Source organism: Vespa velutina, chromosome 6, assembly GCF_912470025.1.
Source record: "Vespa velutina chromosome 6, iVesVel2.1, whole genome shotgun sequence".
NCBI classification, from domain to species: domain Eukaryota; kingdom Metazoa; phylum Arthropoda; class Insecta; order Hymenoptera; family Vespidae; genus Vespa; species Vespa velutina.
This window is the reverse complement of record NC_062193.1, coordinates 6,961,888-6,979,387: the sequence shown is the minus strand read 5'-3', so window position 1 is coordinate 6,979,387 and position 17,500 is coordinate 6,961,888. Positions and strand designations below refer to the sequence as shown.

Below are 17,500 nucleotides of genomic sequence, written 5' to 3'. Positions count from 1 at the left end.
TTTGGAATGATTGTAAAACCGATTCAGCAAATATTATGCACGTTCTTAGAGTACCGATAAATATCACTTTACGACGATAAGATTGTCATGAGAAAATGATATATATATATATATATATATATGGATGAAATTTCGACTCATTGAACAACAAGAGAAAAATAATATGAAGTCTGATATTGGAAATATTTTCTTTGTTGTTGTTCTTTTTTTTTTTTTTTTTTTTTGTTTTTTCGAGCGACCCAAAAAATATTTTTTTCGAATCGCTGTTCACCTTTCCGAATAATCTCGATCGTCTGATTATGCGTGGGTGGTTGGTGGCTGAAGTATCCGCTCATTGAATAATAAAGTGAAGAAAAAAATAAAAGAAAAAAGAGAAGAATAGAGAAGAGAAGAAAAAAAAAAATCCCCAGATGAAATCAGACTTTAGACACGTTTTATTGATTATTTTCTTTGATATTATCCAGAAAATATTTTTAGTCGTTGTTCACTGTTTCGTACACTCCTGATCATCGATTCTATATACTCGTTAGCCTTGACCGATCGTTATTGAAAACGAAAGTTATCATGGAGCTTCTCTTTGACACCAACTTGAATAAAACTTTTTGCAAAATTGCCCTTTTTCCAGTAACATTCCTCGATATAAATTCGCGTTTCTTAGAATAAAGAAACTGGTATCGGAAATTATCCACACGTGACCACATGTTTTTATTCGTCGTTCACGTATATGTGTGTGTATGTGTGTATATGTGTGTGTTCGAAGAAACGTTGCAGTTTTAAAATGTAAAAAAATTTGTTCTGCCTACGTTTAGTCTTGAAACAGGATCTTAATTGTTGCTAGTTGGCTAAAATAAAATGAATATAAATACCTAAAACCCGTATTGCGTTAAGAGTATAATATTATCGTTCTTAAAGAACCTTCTTTTATGGACTTATCGGTTTAGAAGTGCACGAAATAATCTCGAAAGGAACACAGCAGGAATTTTGTATTTCCGGTAACGTGTCTTTCCGTTTTAGATTACGCTTATCGCAAATTTATACGAGTTTCATTTTAGCGGACATAGGAGAAACGATTTTATATCCAATACTAAAGAGAAAAGAGATTCGACTTAGTAAACGGCAAGATGTTCTCCAACTTTTCAAGATAACGTCTTTGCCGACTATTTTCTTTTATATTTCTCTCTTTCTCTCTCTCTTTCTCTCTCTCTTTCTCTCTCTCTTTCTCTCTCTCTTTCTCTCTCTCTTTCTTCCTCCCTTTTATTGGCTAATAAAAATATATTAATTTCTTTCCTATGATATCAAAGTCAACAAGATTTTATTTTTATAAGATTTTATTCTTACAAGCTCAATCGAGCGAAAGTTTGCTCTCGGATTCTTTCAAATATTTGCCTCGTTCGTCATAAAGAATCGTATTACGTGCGTAGTCGTGCTTGGGGCTTATACTTGTATAGGTGTATATATCTCTTTTAAACGAACGTGTACACTGATACCGAGTATATACCAACCTTGACAACGACATTCCAATAAAAGTAATGATTTTCGTATTTCCGAATTTGGTCGAAAGTCGTTCCTTGAGATTGTGTATCGTCTTGTTCAATGTTTAAAACGATAATTAAGATCAGAAACTTTGCCACGCTCATGTAGAAGGCAACTTCCGAAAGAAGATTTATAAATAGTTGCGCGTTCTTTATTATCGCCACGCGTGATTCGTCGAAAGATATCGCATCCATATTCGAGGTGCTTAGTCATACGGCGTTACTAGAAAGACTTGGCGAACCAAACGAATGAGTTTGAATAAACATATGGCTTCTCTCTCTCTCTCTCTCTTTAACTCTTATTTAACTATGATTAATTTCCATCGTTATCATCGATGGAACAGAACACTCATGTCCATGAAACTGCAGATGATAGCGTAATAAAGTAATCTTTTAACGTTTTAAATAATTATTCGTTGACTCTGTACAATTATTATAGTGATTATTTTTTTATTTCTTTTCTTTTCTTTTCTTTTCTTTTCTTTTCTTTTCTTTTTTGTTTTTTTCTAACATCACTTTACGATTGCATTCTCAAGCCAATTAACAAACTCGATTAATCGTAATAATCGCATTTACGAATGACCATTATAAATCAATTTTTGTAATATCTTGCAAAATAATGTGAACGTATATCCGAGTTTCGTCCCAAAACAACGTTTATTTTTTTTTTTTTTTTTCCTTTTTATCGTATCAACGAGATCGAGAGGATCATCGTTTCGTGAACGAAATAGAATAAATGCGAATTTTCGTGTCTCGTCCAGAAAATGTGACGATAAGAGGAAGTCCAATCGTTTTTTATTTTCTTTTTTTTGTCTTTTTTCTTTTTCTTTTATTAAATCGTGTTCGCACGATCGCTCGAGCGTACAAGATCGTTGCGCTTATCCTTGGAATTTCGAGTTTAGAAATCATCACGAGGATGAGATCACAGCGGAGCTGTATCGAGAATAAAAATTGCATCTACATATTATTCCTTCGAAAATAAATAAAGTGAAATGAATTTCTCATAATTTTAATGGATATAATACATATGTGTATTTAAATCAAATAAAGAATTAAAAAAAGGTAGATATCTAATTAGAATGAAGTAATGTATCACATTGTTGCGAAGTAGCAACGTGTTTATTATTTAACGACGATAATGATCGAATTTTAAAGCGGCAATCAAGAAAAAACGATAATCCTATAGATAGTCTAAGTCGCGATTAGTATGCGTGACGCGTAGAAGCGTAAATAAACGGTGCATAAAATCGTTATACCGATTTATGTATGTACGAACGCGTGACGTGTTATGCTTCTCTCATGCATATCCATTGGTATATGGCATTCTGCGATTTGTATGCATGTTTGTCTTTGAATTTTCTTTTTTCTTTTTTTGTTTCTTCTTCTTTTTTTTTTCTCTTTTCTTTTTTTTTTTTTTTTTTTTTTTTGTTTTAAATAATCTGTCGACAAGAAGAATAAAAGGGTTAGGTCATATATCGATTTCAATCTTACGGACAGATGCGAACGATAATAATTATTAGTTGCGTAGTTAGATATTCACCAAGTGTACCCACCCACCCACGGTCGACGGTGAAAGTAGGAATGACTACCGCGTACGTATCTACATACTTATGTGCTTACGTTTCTTTATGTTCGTAGGCCGTATGATTGCATTACAAGAACTCTCACGTTACATTCTAACGTTACGCGTCTATTAATTGATTAAATTCTTCGACGAGACCGTCGTTAAACGCCTTCGTAAAGTTTATTTATTCTTTCTTGAGATCTATATAATACGATGTCGCGATACTTTTTAACTGAAAATAATATTATCGTGTGGTCGCCAATTATTAAAGAACAATTATTTCAATATGATCGATATTATCGTGCACGATATTATCGTTATATTTTCATAGAAAAACATATGCATTAAATGAAACTTCTTTGATATCGTAAAAACTCAAAGGTGGGAAGTGGGTGGGGAGAGAGAGAGGGGGAGGCGCCGTTTGAGAGGGAGGAGAAAAAGAAAACCCGTTTGATTTCGTGTTTGAAACGTATAATATATACGTACATAGACGTTTTATGAACGATATTGTTATTTAACGCAAAGTCAATGGTTTTTCGGCACGTTTGTTTCTCCGCTCGTGCAGAAGACATACGACGATCCCGTCATCGTCTCTCCCACCGTTCTTCGACTATCGTCCAATGCCGAGGAGAAAAGCCGAAGCCTCCTCGGTCTTTCGAGCCTCTCGCCATGCGAGTGGTGACGCCCCGTGTCGGGTCAGACTTGCGGATACGAGCAGATATTTAAATAGTTATGTTTACGCGTTCTTCACGATCATACGTATGGAACCAAGAGCTTTCTCAATAAGTTTTTAACAAAGTGAAAACTATTTTACGATCTTGCTTTTCTTTCTTTCTTTTCTTTTTTTTTTTTTTTTTTTTTTTTTTTTTTTTTTTTTTTTTTTTTATCCGTTTTTTTCTTTCAAGAGAGACAAAGAGAGAAAGAAAGAGTGAGAGAGTGAGAGAGAGAGAGAGAGAGAAGTAGAGTTAAAGTGTGATTAAAATTAGTGAAGTAAAATGGAAAATTTAGAAAGAAAAATTAAAACGTACGAGTATTATTCGAGAAATCGTTTCTATATTTTCTCTCGAGTATCATCGCGATGTTTTGTATTTCTGTGAAGTTCTAACACGTTATCTGCTGTCAGCGTAACTCGTACATGTATGTGTGTCGTGACAAAGAACGGGAGTGTCAGTTATAAAGAAGTGTTTCTCGTAATCGTATCTTGTGGATGACTTTAAGAAGAAACTGAGATGACTCTTTGATATTAAAGTTTCAATTCTTCTTCGTGAAAATCTTCATCGATTTATATAGTTAATGAATTGATATAATTAATGAAGTTCGAAGTTATGTGATAATACGTCTCTGGTTATTTGGTGTTCAATGTAAACGAAATTAATCGAAACGATTTCGTTTGGTCGTTTCTACGATTAAATTAATACACATTATGATAGTGTGTTCGTCGTCTATAATAAGCACGAGAAGAAGGTTATTGTGAAAGAGAGAAAGGAACATTTAGTCGAGCGAAGGTGTTAAACATTATAAGCTCGATGTTCATCAAGGAAAAAAGATATCTCGAGCGTGTCTTCGTTCGTTTCTTCGAACTTCTTCTCCTTATTCTTTCACTTCTATGCTCTTATTAAATATGCATTACTACAGGCACTACAGTATTTATAATATCATCAAAATCTTGAAGATTTAACGACGAAGAAGAGTCGTTGCGATTGAGAAAGATTAATGTAACGAAAGAAAAAGAGAAAAGGAGAAGTTATTGGATTCTATCGATCGATTGGAAGAAATAAAGAAATCTTGAGAGGAAGGGCTTGAATGGCGACCATGGGAGTTATCATGTACATACCAAGTAGGTAATTTCAGATCGATCGAAGAATGTCTCTCGTTCGTTTTAAATGTCTCTTTACTTTTCCGTATATTTATTTTTTCTATCTTCCTCTTTTCGTTCCTTTGCTCCCCCCCCCCTTTTTTTTTTTTATCATCGATCAAGAACGACGATCAGAGTCAATGAAAGCTCACGCCTTATTTTCGCGTTCATTCTATTTCTTATTTCGTGTTTTCGTGAACGCACTCGCTTACGAGCATATATATTCGATTAATAAATAAATCTTAAAGAAAAATGCAACGTCATCCTAATTTCCATCTTTAGATTACAGTGTATATATATATATCTATATATATATATATATATATGTACAAATATATATGCACATATGATCACCTATCGACCCTGACATATGACCGAAAGCCAAGAAAAATATGAATGGCGTCCAACGATCGTCTGGTTACGAAGCGGGAAACACAATATGTATACGTAAGTACGTGTACGTGAGCAAACGCAGGCTCATTTGATCGCGTTATACGTACGAAGGCGCATCACGTGTCCGATATGCCATCGACCCACATGTAACTCAATTTGTTCAACTGATTGATAGGGTACTCGCCACACACAACGAAGTTCTTCTTTATCGTCAAATCGGTACATAATATATATATATATATATATATATGTATATATATATATATATGTATGTGTGTGTGTGTAATATATAGATAATGTATAAATATCTTTGTATATCTTCAAAATCGATTTTATTTATTTTTTTTTTCTCTCTTTCACTCCTTCTCTTTCTCTCTTTCTTTCACTCGTAACTTAATTCTAATCGTTCATAAATATTTTCCCTTTCTAATCTATTTTTCGGGCTCGTAATTTGTATAGGATAATTGAAATTATATATGTCCAAAAAAAAAAAAAAAAAAAAGAAAAAAAAGGAATGAAATTATCACGAAATTTCTTGAAAATTGCGACTAAAACCGTTTGATTTTCCTTCGGTATCAATGTCGACGATGATTATTTGCTTTCAAAGTTCTTTAAAAGTGCATCTAATTTACGTAACATGTTTATGTAAATAAAAATTGCATTATATAATATTATATCATACTATCCGCCTTTCATGTGACCATTCGATATAAAATTCGACTGTCGATTGGTCATTGATAAAAGAAATTATCGTATGTTATCGTAAAGATATCAAAAGTCATACCAAGTCATCAAATTTGGATAATCAATTTGCATACTGTATGTTGCAATGTGGCGATTGAAATAGCAACCAAAGATCGTGTAAATAATAATGTTGAATGTTTAATTATAATTTACTAAGATAGAATGTAATTGATTCTTATCGGTCGCACTTACGAATTTGCATTTGTAACGGGCATAGCAGTCACTCGATCGCTCGTATACCAACGTTCATATCCTGTTTTCTCGTTTGAAAACGTTGCACAGTGTATATTCATGGCGAGAGTTAATTATTAATATCGCCTATTTTTTTTTTTTTTTTTTTTTCTTTTTCTTTTTTTGTGTATTTTTTTCTTTACCTCTCCTCATGACTAACAAAAGGTTAATGAACGTAGCTTTCGTTCTTTGTTAGAGCGTGTGCCTCAATTAATGACGTCCATATTTTTCATGATCGATGCGTTGATATATTTCGAAGAAAAACTGTAATGATCGTTCATTAGAATCAAAATAGATAAATTGATTGATAAAGTTTCGGGGAAAAAAAGATCATAATTTATTTCGTCCCTTAGGAAATATAACATTATTATTATTATTATTATTATTATTATTATTATTATTATTATTATTATTATGGTTGTTGTCGTTGTTGTCATTATTATTATTATTATTTTATTTGTATTTTTATTTTTATTTTAATTATTCTTTTTCTTTTTCTTTTTATTCATTTATTTTTTATTACTTTACGTAATAAAATTGGAAATATATGAAACGGTATTTAAAAAGATTAAAAAGCGATAATAAAAAATAATCATAAATAAAATGCATTCGACGGGAGCTTATAAAATTGAGTAATAATATATATTACACGTTTCACGTTGCGAAATATCCTTTTACAAAGGTGTTCAAGATTCATAGAAATAACGCGAACCAACACGTCTTCAAGCACATGATATCAATGACTGAAACACGAAACGAATTACGTGTTTATATCTGTCCCGCGATTTGACCATGACGCGCTCAATATGTATTTCTGGGAAATTCCTATCAACGTGCGCTCGCGTTCATTGACGATAATCATCTCAAGATTCTCACCCGCGTATAAGTACTCGTTTAAAGTCCGAATATAACTATTATTATCTGAAGGAAATAAATAATATTTAAAAAAAGGGAAAATCTCTTAGAGCGTAAATAAAAGCAAACGAATCGTTCAGTTCGTCATTTGTCGTCTATTAACAATTTCTTGCGCAATTATGAACCAGCTTGATGGTTGACCGATATTAAGTCATATTATATATTTTATAGCGATCAACGGTACATATATATATATATATATATATCGTATATATATATATATATATATACATATCGGTTCACATTGGCGAACCTTGAGCTTTCCAATTATTTGCCTTTTTGTTTAATCGATCGATAAATCTCTAATGTCTTCCTGTCCAAGAAGAAATGTATCAATGACGGAGACGGAGTCTCTGTTCTTTAACATAAATAAATGATATTTCTAATATCAGGTTCGAGTTCGATAAAAGAATTTTGTATGTAGCATATATTCACATTGTGTCATTGGTGCTGATCATGTAAAGTGAATTTGCTAGGAAGATTCTCACTCACGGCATCTCTTACGAAACCGGTTGTAGAAAATGTCACGATTGCAAAAAAGTCATTCCAGTTGATGTTAAGTACGTATGTTTATGGATTGTTCGTTTTACGAGCGCGAAATAGAAGTTAAAACGTGGTTGCTTTCTGAAATTTAGAAAAATCTATGCCCATTTTGGCGAATATTTTAAATGCGAGTGTTTCATCATTCGCATTTAGGTTTGAAATTCTTGTTTCTTGGTTCACTACGCTTATGACATAGGAATTTTTTAATCTCGTTGATACTGTTTGTTATTAAAAGAATGCGAGATAAGAAAACTAAAAAAGTTATTTTCTTGTTACAGGCATGTACACCATGCGCATGCTGGACAATGGTAGCAATAACGCATCTGGGCCAACCGGAGCGGCTGCATTGCCAGGAGTCCAAACAGCCGGTGGTACCACATCAACAACGACGGCCCTGACGAGTGTGACGAGTTTACCTGCTGTCACAGACGAGAGGATGGACGCATCTAGCGACAGTGCCGTCAGTAGCATGGGCAGTGAGCGTGTGCCATCCCTCTCGGATGGGGAGTGGATGGAAACTGGATCTAATTCCAGTCACACGCAAGCTGATTCACATTACACCATGGATTATGCTAGGTACATGGAAAATATTTCATTGATATAAATCATATTCTTTTAAGAGGAATACAATTTTTAAAGGAATAAGATATTTAAATGAAAATAACCAAATTCTTTATCGTTATCTATGAATAAATAAAATATCTTAATTTTATTTTCTTTTATACGAAAAAAAAAAAAAAAAAAAAAAAAGAAAAAACAAATATTTAAATGATATTTTCTATATTATATGTAGAATCTCGATAATATATTCTTTTCTTTTTATTTTTCTTTTTTAGTAAATACCGAATGCCTTACGACTGCAGTTATTCCGTTTCCGGAAGAAACGCTGGTTCACCAAGATGTCAACCGGAAAGGACTGTACCGCCGGTTGCACAGAAAAAACATCAAATGTTCGCCAAACGATATTTCCAAGAGCAAAGCACCGGTTTGTAGAAAAATTGTCATATAAAGTTTATAAGCGTTCTCATAAAGTTTATAAGCGTTCAAATATCTTCCGATAAAATGATTAAACAAAGCAAGAAATTTCTTATTATCTATTACATTTCATAGAGTCTCTGACGTATATTAGATTCATCATATCTTGTTTTTCTTTTTCTTTTACCTGTTTTCTTTCTTTTTTTTTTTCTTTTTATATATATATTTACGTAACTGCTAATGCATTCAAACTCACAAGAACAACCGGGAAGACGAATATTTGAATAATATCATTATAACTCATTTTCTATTTCTTATTATTTATTTATTTTCTTTTTTATTCTATTTTTTTTTTTGTTCTTCTTCTTCTTCTTTCGCCCATAAGGATCACCTTTGGGAGGAACGGCGCATCCAACCACCCCTATGAAATACGAGTATGACTCGCATACGGTCGGTGCTGGTGCACCAGGCAACGCTTATTCAGGCCCGATAGAAGGTGCAGCCGGTCCACAGTCTGAAATTAAATATAGTTGCAGTGTCGACTTTACCCGTCATCAATCTGGTAATTATTTTCGGATATGATCTAGAAAATACGTTATAGATATTTTCTCAATGGATGTCGCTGATGTATAAATTAATTTTTTCCTTTTTCTTTTCTTTTCTTTTATTTTATTTTATTTTTTGTTTTGTTTTGTTTCTTTTTTTAGGACGATCAGCCATCGAGCACGTTCATCATAATCATACTTATCACTTGCCCGCTGAAAGTTCAGGATCTCTTCAACGTCCCCTTTCTCGTGATAAGAAAGGTAATACAACGTTTTTAAGTCTCGTTGATTTGTTTAAAGTCAATATTTAATCCCATGTTCTATGTGTATATATATATATATATATATATGTGGATGTGTGTGTATGTGTGTGTGTGTATGTGTATATGTATGTAACGTATTTTGATTTTTTGGAAAATTTAGTACGAAAGAACGAGAGCGAGGAACATTTGACACGGGATGAGAAACGTGCGAGAGCGTTAAATGTGCCGATCCCAGTGAACGACATAATCAATTTACCTATGGACGAATTTAACGAACGTTTAAGCAAATACGATCTCAGCGAGGCACAATTATCTCTGATACGTGATATTAGGAGGCGAGGAAAGAATAAAGTGGCAGCACAGAATTGTCGCAAACGTAAACTCGATCAAATCATCAGTCTTGCCGACGAAGTAAAAGAGATGCGCGATCGTAAAATGAGACTCATTCGGGAGCATGATTTTATGCTTCTTGAAAGGCAACGCGTTAAAGACAAGTTCAGTCAACTTTATCGCCACGTTTTCCAGGTCAGTACAAAGAATTATTATAGTCATACGATAATGTCTACTATCTCCTATCGTTTTCTTGCAAAAGCATTATGTTTATATTACTTTTGCAAGATCGTAATGTTTTTTTACGTACCCATTTAAATTATCTAAGTAAAATTATTTATTACTTGTTATTAGTATCTAATAATACAAGAAACGATTGGAGAACTGAATTTCATTTCGATAAGATAATTTTGATAATAATTGCTAATTATTCGTATATTATTCATATAAACAATAATTATCAAATAAAAAGATGGCGCAATTGTGAATATATAATTTTTATTTTTTAGTCTCTTCGAGATCCCGATGGTAATCAATATCATCCATACGAATACAGTCTTCAACAATCTGCCGATGGCAATGTCTTGCTTGTACCGAGAAATCAAACAAATCCTCATCATCCTTCATCAATGGAACCGAAGACAAAACCAGATCCTGAACACAAGGAATGAAACTGTTAAAGGATCGTATTATAAAAACGATTGATTATTCAGAAAATATCGCTATCGTTGTAATAGCGAATAAGTCCATAAGGACGATTACAATGTTAACGATGATGTTGACTTTACGAGCTTTGTGTTAAAGCCAGAGAAATATATTTGCGATACAATCCTTTTGTCGAATGGACTTCATGACTTCGCATTTGACATATTTTGCACGCTATTCGATTGAACAACGAATTTGCCAAAAATCGCGTATTAAACTTATCGAAAGAGCTACGTAATATTATATATACATATACATATACATATATATATATATATATATGTGTGTATGTATATATGTACGTTTATCGTGTACATATTTATCAAAATATTGAGGATTCTGGATAGGGAAAGAAAAAGAAATGATCTACGATTTAGGTCATATAATGACCAAAAATGATGGTAAAATTGCAGACGTAATATATATATATATATATATATATATATATATATATATATATATATATATATATGTTATTCACATTGAATGTATCTTATCAGTGAAACTTACGTCAAATATTATATGTATATGTATTATGTATATTCTTTTTTTCAAAGAGCGAAGTTTCGAACATGAAAGTTCTATAATCGAAGACCGATGTTTCTCATGTAATGTCTTCAACAGATTTGGAGAACTTATATAAAAACGGTATAAAATAAGAATATTTGTGTACCTTCTTTTGTTGCAGCGATTTTACCAGTATGGTTGTTTACGAAAGACGTTTACGTGTTCACTTCAACTACCTCCATAACTTTGTATGCTAAATTATCACCCTGGATTTGCATATTGTTAAAACGAATAAAACCAAGCACGATGGTAAAGTGTCCTAAGAACAGAAAAAAGTAAAATGAACTTGCACAACGGACGACAGACTTAAACGATGATTACTTTTGGACTTGGTTCTTTTTTTTTTTGTTTTTTTTTTTTTCCCCTTTTTTTATATTATTTTTGGCAAAGTTTAAAAGTGTTCAATTTTAATCGTAAAATTATAGATGAGAATCGCCACGATCAAATAAGTGCGCAATTGATCTCTTATTCCAGTACTCTTCTTCCTGCTTTTTATGCTTAGGATACATACATTAGTTAACTTTACCAAGTGCAAGTACGCACTGTTGTACTTCTTTCACAATAAGTGATTGTGCTGTCTTTTAATTCCTTTGTCCTTAAAAACAAAGGTTTATTACATTTCGGTATGATTGTATTTATCTATGAATATTATACATACATATATAACGATTTTGTCGAAATGTGTGATTAGTTAATGCAAGCCATCGATTATGACTGCAATTTAATAAAATGCATAAAAAGGTCAAAATTTATGCGTTGTTCGCATGATTTATCATCAGATATGCATAAATTCGGAATGAAAAGTAATATTTTTTTTTTTTTTTTTTTTTTTTTTTTTTTTTTTTTTTTTTTTTTTTTTTTTTTTTATAAATCAATATAGTATATAAATATGCGAATATACGAGTGGACTATGAAACTAAAATTCTTTTAAGTCAAGGTTATGCTCCATCTGAGGATTCAAAGAAATCAAAATTCAGAGATTATGCTCTGAAAGATGATTGAAATGCAAAGTTATATCTGCATTTAAATGGGAATAAAGTAAGCAAAATATTGGGTGATAAAAGGCAAATGATCGAAACATTGCTCAAGTATTGCAAAGTTATACAATTTGATCTGTAAAATGTATTGATTTTCACACATAGTAATGTCGCTTTCAGAAATGTTTTTAAACTATTCAGATAATATGTGTGATATAATCTAAATACGATATAAGAAATGATACAATTTTTGTGAGTACATCAAGGACGATATACTGTAATGCTACACAATATCGAGTATTCATTAAAATACGAACAAACAATAAATACAGATATTTTTATAAAATAAGAGGTGAGAAATGTTCGAGTATTTCACATTTGCCTTTTTATGTATATATTGATGTAGTTAGTATAATTTTCTATAAATACTATAAATATAAATAAGACATATATATGTATTTATGTATATGCTTACTTGTATATATAAATACATATACAAGAAAAGTAATAACTGAATATATATTGTAACATTAAACAACAAAAGAAAATCCAGTTTATGTCGATAATTAATAATAATAATTATAATAATAATAATCAGTCCTTTATTAACATTTACATGCACGATTATATTCATACTACTGGGTGTAGGATGCCTTTTGCTGTACCGTACTTTGCAAGCAGAGATTTTACCATTGAAATTCTTATGTAAACTATATACACAAATACTCTGCTTTGCTATTGTATAAATAAACCTGATTTGTACGGAATTGCATAAATACATTCAAGATCTCCATTTGTCATTAAATTTCTATATTGTATAAATAAATTGAATAAATCACTGGGGAAAGTACCACAATAGTTTGTATGCTTATATCTGAAAGAAGACCTTTAAATATATATATATATATTTTTTTTTTTTTTTTTTATTAACGTGTTATATATAAAATAAAATATAAATGATAATTCTTTTAAATAAATAATTTATCAAAAAAATAAAGATTTTAATCAATCGTCTGGCATAAATAAAGTGATATATAAAAAAGAAAAAAGAACAGAGAAAGAAAAAATTATTACTTTTGGTTATTTAATACTTTCAAAATTACATTAACAAAGCGGGTAAATAATAAGCCAATAAGATCGCAACTTTCGTCGTTCATACGTAGAATCAAACACTCAATCACATTCTGACCGTTAAAGTAGCAACGCGTATTTCTCTTTTAAATCGTCAGATATTTAGATCAATTTAAAGAATATAAAAAAATATCTCAAGTTATTAAAATTGTGTTTTATATTATTCAATGCTAATATATTCCACATTCGTGTAATGTAAAGGATATAGAAGGTAAAAAGGAAAGAAAAAATGGTGGCAGATATAATTCGATACGAACAAGAAAAAAAAAAGAATTGTCTTCTTTTTTCTTTTTTTTTTTTCTCGTCCGTATCTTTCAACATCGACAATATATATTATTTGTTTATAATTTTATTGGATCTTTATACGTAATAACCTTTACGTACAGAAATTCGGATTATCTTAATACATTTGTATTACTTATTTTGTAATACTTGTTATTCGTCATTATAAATGTTATTATAACCGAGCTAATTTGTTGCGTCTAATTTTACGTTTTATTTTATAATTACAAGTTTCAACGTGAAACTTATTCTTCGAATATAATTTGTTAAATATTTATCGATTTGTTGAAAATATTAACTCTATATATATATATATATATATATATATATATATATATATATATATATATATATATATATATATATATATATATATGTAATCGATAATATCGTGCAGAGTAGACAGATGGTAAAATCGAACTCTACGATTCAAAGTGGACAAAAATCTTCATTCTATATCTATCATATACATAGCTCGTGGTTTTAACTTATTTACTAATGGCGACTAATTTATGGTTGAAACGCATTCAAAATGCCAAAAAGACCGCAATCATACAAGATGGTAAGATAACTTTTATATGTAATAATTTTCTTTTATTAATCTCATTGGAAATTGTTATATTAATTTTTATGAAATATTTTCAGTATTATTTTGTATGTACAGGTGTTAGGATAATAATTTAACCTGAAAAATGTTTGATCAATAATCAACTGTCATGATCATGAGTGATTTAAACATAATGTATAACATTAATATTAATTTTTTCAATAGACATTAATAATCATAATTTAAGATGTCATTTTCAAATGATAATTGTCGATAAGTTGAAAATTAATGAGTTTTATATGGTTTTGAAAAATTTATGTGTGTCACATAATTTCTTTTTAAAAAGTTTATAGTTTTATTGAGCATTCATATAAAGTTATATCATTTTCATTTGTTTTATATTAATACTTTTATAATTATATAGGTAGGAGGAAAGTACATTTTTTAATGGAAGATGGTAAAGAAATGGTAGAAGAATATCATATGGATACAAATGTATTAGTACGCAGGGCATGGAAAGAGAAAGGAAATTTTGTTAAAAATACTGATTGGATTGTGGAAATAGGAGATCCAGAAATTAAAAAGAATAATATAGAAACTTATGGGATACAGGAAAGTTCAAGCACTGTATGTACATTTTATTTATACATTTTTAGAATTATATGTTTAGAATTATATATTGTGTAAAGACAAAGATCACGTATCATTTATAAAAATTGTTAAATTCTATTATTTATAAAATTTTTAATTTTAACAATTTAATTAGACATTGATTAATCTATATACAATTCTTTATTTTTACATATTATATATGAATATCATGGATTTAATTTATTTTATTGGTTAGCATTAATAATATATTGCATTAAAAAAATTTTTTATTATTAATAGAAATATATTTTCAGCCATTTATTACTAGGAGAATTACAAAAACTGCTTTGGAGTGGAGAATTAGAAATTTACCTTATCCAATATCAGTATATTCGATAACAGCAGAGGACGATGGTACTATTACTATACGTACAAGCAACAAAAAATATTTTAAAAAAATAAAAGTTCCAGATTTAGAGCGTATTAATTTAAAACCTGAACAGGATAGAATTACCTATACTCATCAATATAACACTCTTATTATCACGGTATGTTATATATTTGGCTTATCTTTTTAAAAGTTTAATGTGAGAATAAGATTTAATATTTTTAGTACAAGAAACCGCCTGCATTATTGGACTTGGAGAAAAAAATATTAAATGAAATTTTACCATTAAAAGCAACAAAGGAAGGAGAAGTACAATGCCCAACTAGTTAATAAAAATGATTTTCTTAATAATCCTTGTCCCTGATATTGCCTAAAAATTAAGAGAGTATTATAGCATTATAAAATACTCCTAGCAAATGTTCAATAGTTGCTTTTGTGACGGTATTATTGTCCTATATATGTATATATATATAGAGAGAGAGAGAGAGAACATACAAATACACACACACACATATATATATATAGAAGAATTGATTGAAGCAAATTGTACAATTATTACATAAGTTTCTGGTGAGTATACAAAATAATACGAATTGAAATTTTACATAGTGAACTAAAGAATTTTACATAAATAAGAAACAATATAAAGAATCTTTAACATTACATATCTTTATTTAAACAAATTATGTTAGATATTACATACATTGTGTTACTTTAGTTTCATCAACAATAACGATTTTTGAAAATAAGACCAAATATATTCTGGATGATATTTTTACATTATTTTTAAGAAATTATATATATATATATATACATATATGTATATATCTATATATATACATACAGACAAATTATTAATATTATCAAGAGAGGTAGATATAAAAATTCTATATATATAATATGCTGAAAAAATTTATATAGAGGTTACTTTTTGTAATATTGGGATAGATGCGTTATATTTAAATGATTAATTCGTATAAAAATTATATCGAAATAATTTATATTTATACGTAAAGAATATGTAAATATTACATTTTTATATATCGGGTCGATAACAATTTGTATGGTAGAATTGGCCAATAATGTTTTGGTCGAAGGACGCTGTTGCGCGCGAAAATCGAGAGATCGATCGATCGTTCTGCGTCGCGACCGTCTAACAGTGCGTTTGTCTGCTGCGTGCATGTGCTGTGGTTGTGTGGTAATACGTTTCAGTGTAATGCTTTTGATTTTCGGGTGAAAAAATTTCTGATTTAGCAACGATTATGACGAAATCTGTACCCGACGGGTGAGTCTCGCATAATTTTTACTCAATGATATGACGTGAAACAACGTCGAGCAGCTACAAGTGCTTGTTTACGCGAACGAAATGGAGGTCACATTGTTTTGGAGGTTAGGTTGTGACGCTTCGTATTGCGATTACGACGTATGATAGCTCATTAACATAATTTTGCGATTAATATTTTGAAAGGAAGAGTTTTGTATTTTTAAGGATTCGTATAGAATTGTAAAAAATTATATTTTTCTTAATGTAATACGTAACGGGAAATGTATATTATTTGACGCGATATACATACATATATACATACATGGTGGTTAACTATTTTATCGACCGAAAAAATGCGCGAATTTCTTTCCCATACTTTCGTAATTAAAATTTCATTTGATCTTTTAATATACAAGTATGATAAATGATCATACGTTACGTGATATTAAGAATACGATTAATGGCGTAAAACGGTAGACTCATTTTTTTTTTTTTTCTATTGACCATATAACGATTTGACGCGAGTAAGTAGTTTGTAAATCTTACGTTACGAGGCGCTTTATTCGAAAAAAAAAAAAAAAAAAAAAAAAAAAAAAAAAAAAAAAAAAACATTCGCGTTGAATTTGATTTTTCTTTTTTTTTCTTTTTTGTATTTTGTTGACCTTAGAAAAAAAAAGATTTTTTCGTCATTATCCAATGGTAAGATTTATCTCGTTATAATAATTAGTGTAATGCATTTATTAAATTTATTTTATTCAGAATACAATAAGATTTGAGGAAAAAACTTTCGAAGTGAAATTTTCAAAAATCGATCGATTTTAATCATAATGTTTCATTCGTGATATTCATTGATAATAATTTTACGCATAATCGCATATAGAAACTGTATCGTTAGACACACATACAAGCAAGTATAAGTTAAATTCGTCTGTTATCTTATCGTTAACAGGCTAATATAAATATAACATTTAAATTAAAAGAATGAATTAAGTTTTATTCGTTTAATCTTTTATTTGTATGGTGTTATAGATGGCTCGATTACAAACCGTACGGAGAAGTTATAAAGGGCACGAAAATCTTGCCGTTTAAAGTACCGCTAAAGGAAGTAAGTATCGTAATAAATCAATAAACATGCCTAGTAATCTAGCTTTACTTGCG

General features: G+C 30.1%; 3 protein-coding genes and 1 long non-coding RNA gene across 16 annotated transcripts in view; 3 read left to right on the top strand and 1 right to left on the bottom strand.

Annotated features, from left to right (window-relative positions):
- LOC124949885 (segmentation protein cap'n'collar) overlaps positions 1 to 12,995 on the top strand; it is a 96,905-nt gene extending 83,910 nt beyond the window's left edge. For all 9 annotated transcript variants that reach the window (XM_047495687.1, XM_047495684.1, XM_047495681.1 and 6 more), the window contains 6 exons: positions 8,056 to 8,353; positions 8,614 to 8,762; positions 9,138 to 9,314; positions 9,460 to 9,558; positions 9,721 to 10,085; positions 10,400 to 12,995. In XM_047495687.1, coding sequence (XP_047351643.1) covers positions 8,056 to 8,353; positions 8,614 to 8,762; positions 9,138 to 9,314; positions 9,460 to 9,558; positions 9,721 to 10,085; positions 10,400 to 10,561 — 1,250 coding nt within the window. In that variant the 3' untranslated portion in view covers positions 10,562 to 12,995. The remainder of the gene's footprint in view (positions 1 to 8,055; positions 8,354 to 8,613; positions 8,763 to 9,137; positions 9,315 to 9,459; positions 9,559 to 9,720; positions 10,086 to 10,399) is intronic.
- On the bottom strand, positions 1,991 to 7,491 carry LOC124949889. The gene is made up of 2 exons (XR_007101193.1): positions 6,969 to 7,491; positions 1,991 to 6,583 (listed from the first exon to the last, which is right to left on the bottom strand). It is a non-coding gene; the product is annotated as an uncharacterized LOC124949889 (long non-coding RNA).
- Positions 12,996 to 13,973: 978 nt separating the features above from the next.
- On the top strand, positions 13,974 to 15,429 carry LOC124949981 (protein DPCD). Its single transcript, XM_047495973.1, has 4 exons — positions 13,974 to 14,114; positions 14,524 to 14,726; positions 15,005 to 15,238; positions 15,304 to 15,429. Exons 1-4 carry the CDS (start codon positions 14,051 to 14,053, stop codon positions 15,406 to 15,408), a joined length of 606 nt encoding a protein of 201 aa, XP_047351929.1. The 5' UTR covers positions 13,974 to 14,050; the 3' UTR covers positions 15,409 to 15,429.
- Positions 15,430 to 15,949: 520 nt separating this feature from the next.
- The window catches only part of LOC124949978 (RNA/RNP complex-1-interacting phosphatase-like), a 43,744-nt gene continuing 42,193 nt past the window's right edge, over positions 15,950 to 17,500 (top strand). For 2 of the 5 annotated variants that reach the window (XM_047495962.1, XM_047495960.1), the window contains exons 1-2: positions 15,950 to 16,363; positions 17,372 to 17,447. In XM_047495962.1, the coding sequence (XP_047351918.1) occupies positions 16,341 to 16,363; positions 17,372 to 17,447 (99 nt within the window). In that variant the 5' untranslated portion in view covers positions 15,950 to 16,340. The remainder of the gene's footprint in view (positions 16,364 to 17,371; positions 17,448 to 17,500) is intronic. The other 3 variants (XM_047495959.1, XM_047495961.1, XM_047495963.1) reach the window with 3 other exon arrangements.

What these genes read in the sequence shown, in the direction of transcription:
- LOC124949981 (XM_047495973.1), top strand. Translation starts at nt 14,051, where the DNA reads ATGGCGACTAATTTATGGTTGAAACGCATTCAAAATGCCAAAAAGACC. An exon ending in GACCGCAATCATACAAGATG is followed by an intron (nt 14,115 to 14,523) that starts GTAAGATAACTT and finishes ATAATTATATAG; the next exon opens with GTAGGAGGAAAGTACATTTT. An exon ending in TACAGGAAAGTTCAAGCACT is followed by an intron (nt 14,727 to 15,004) that starts GTATGTACATTT and finishes ATATATTTTCAG; the next exon opens with CCATTTATTACTAGGAGAAT.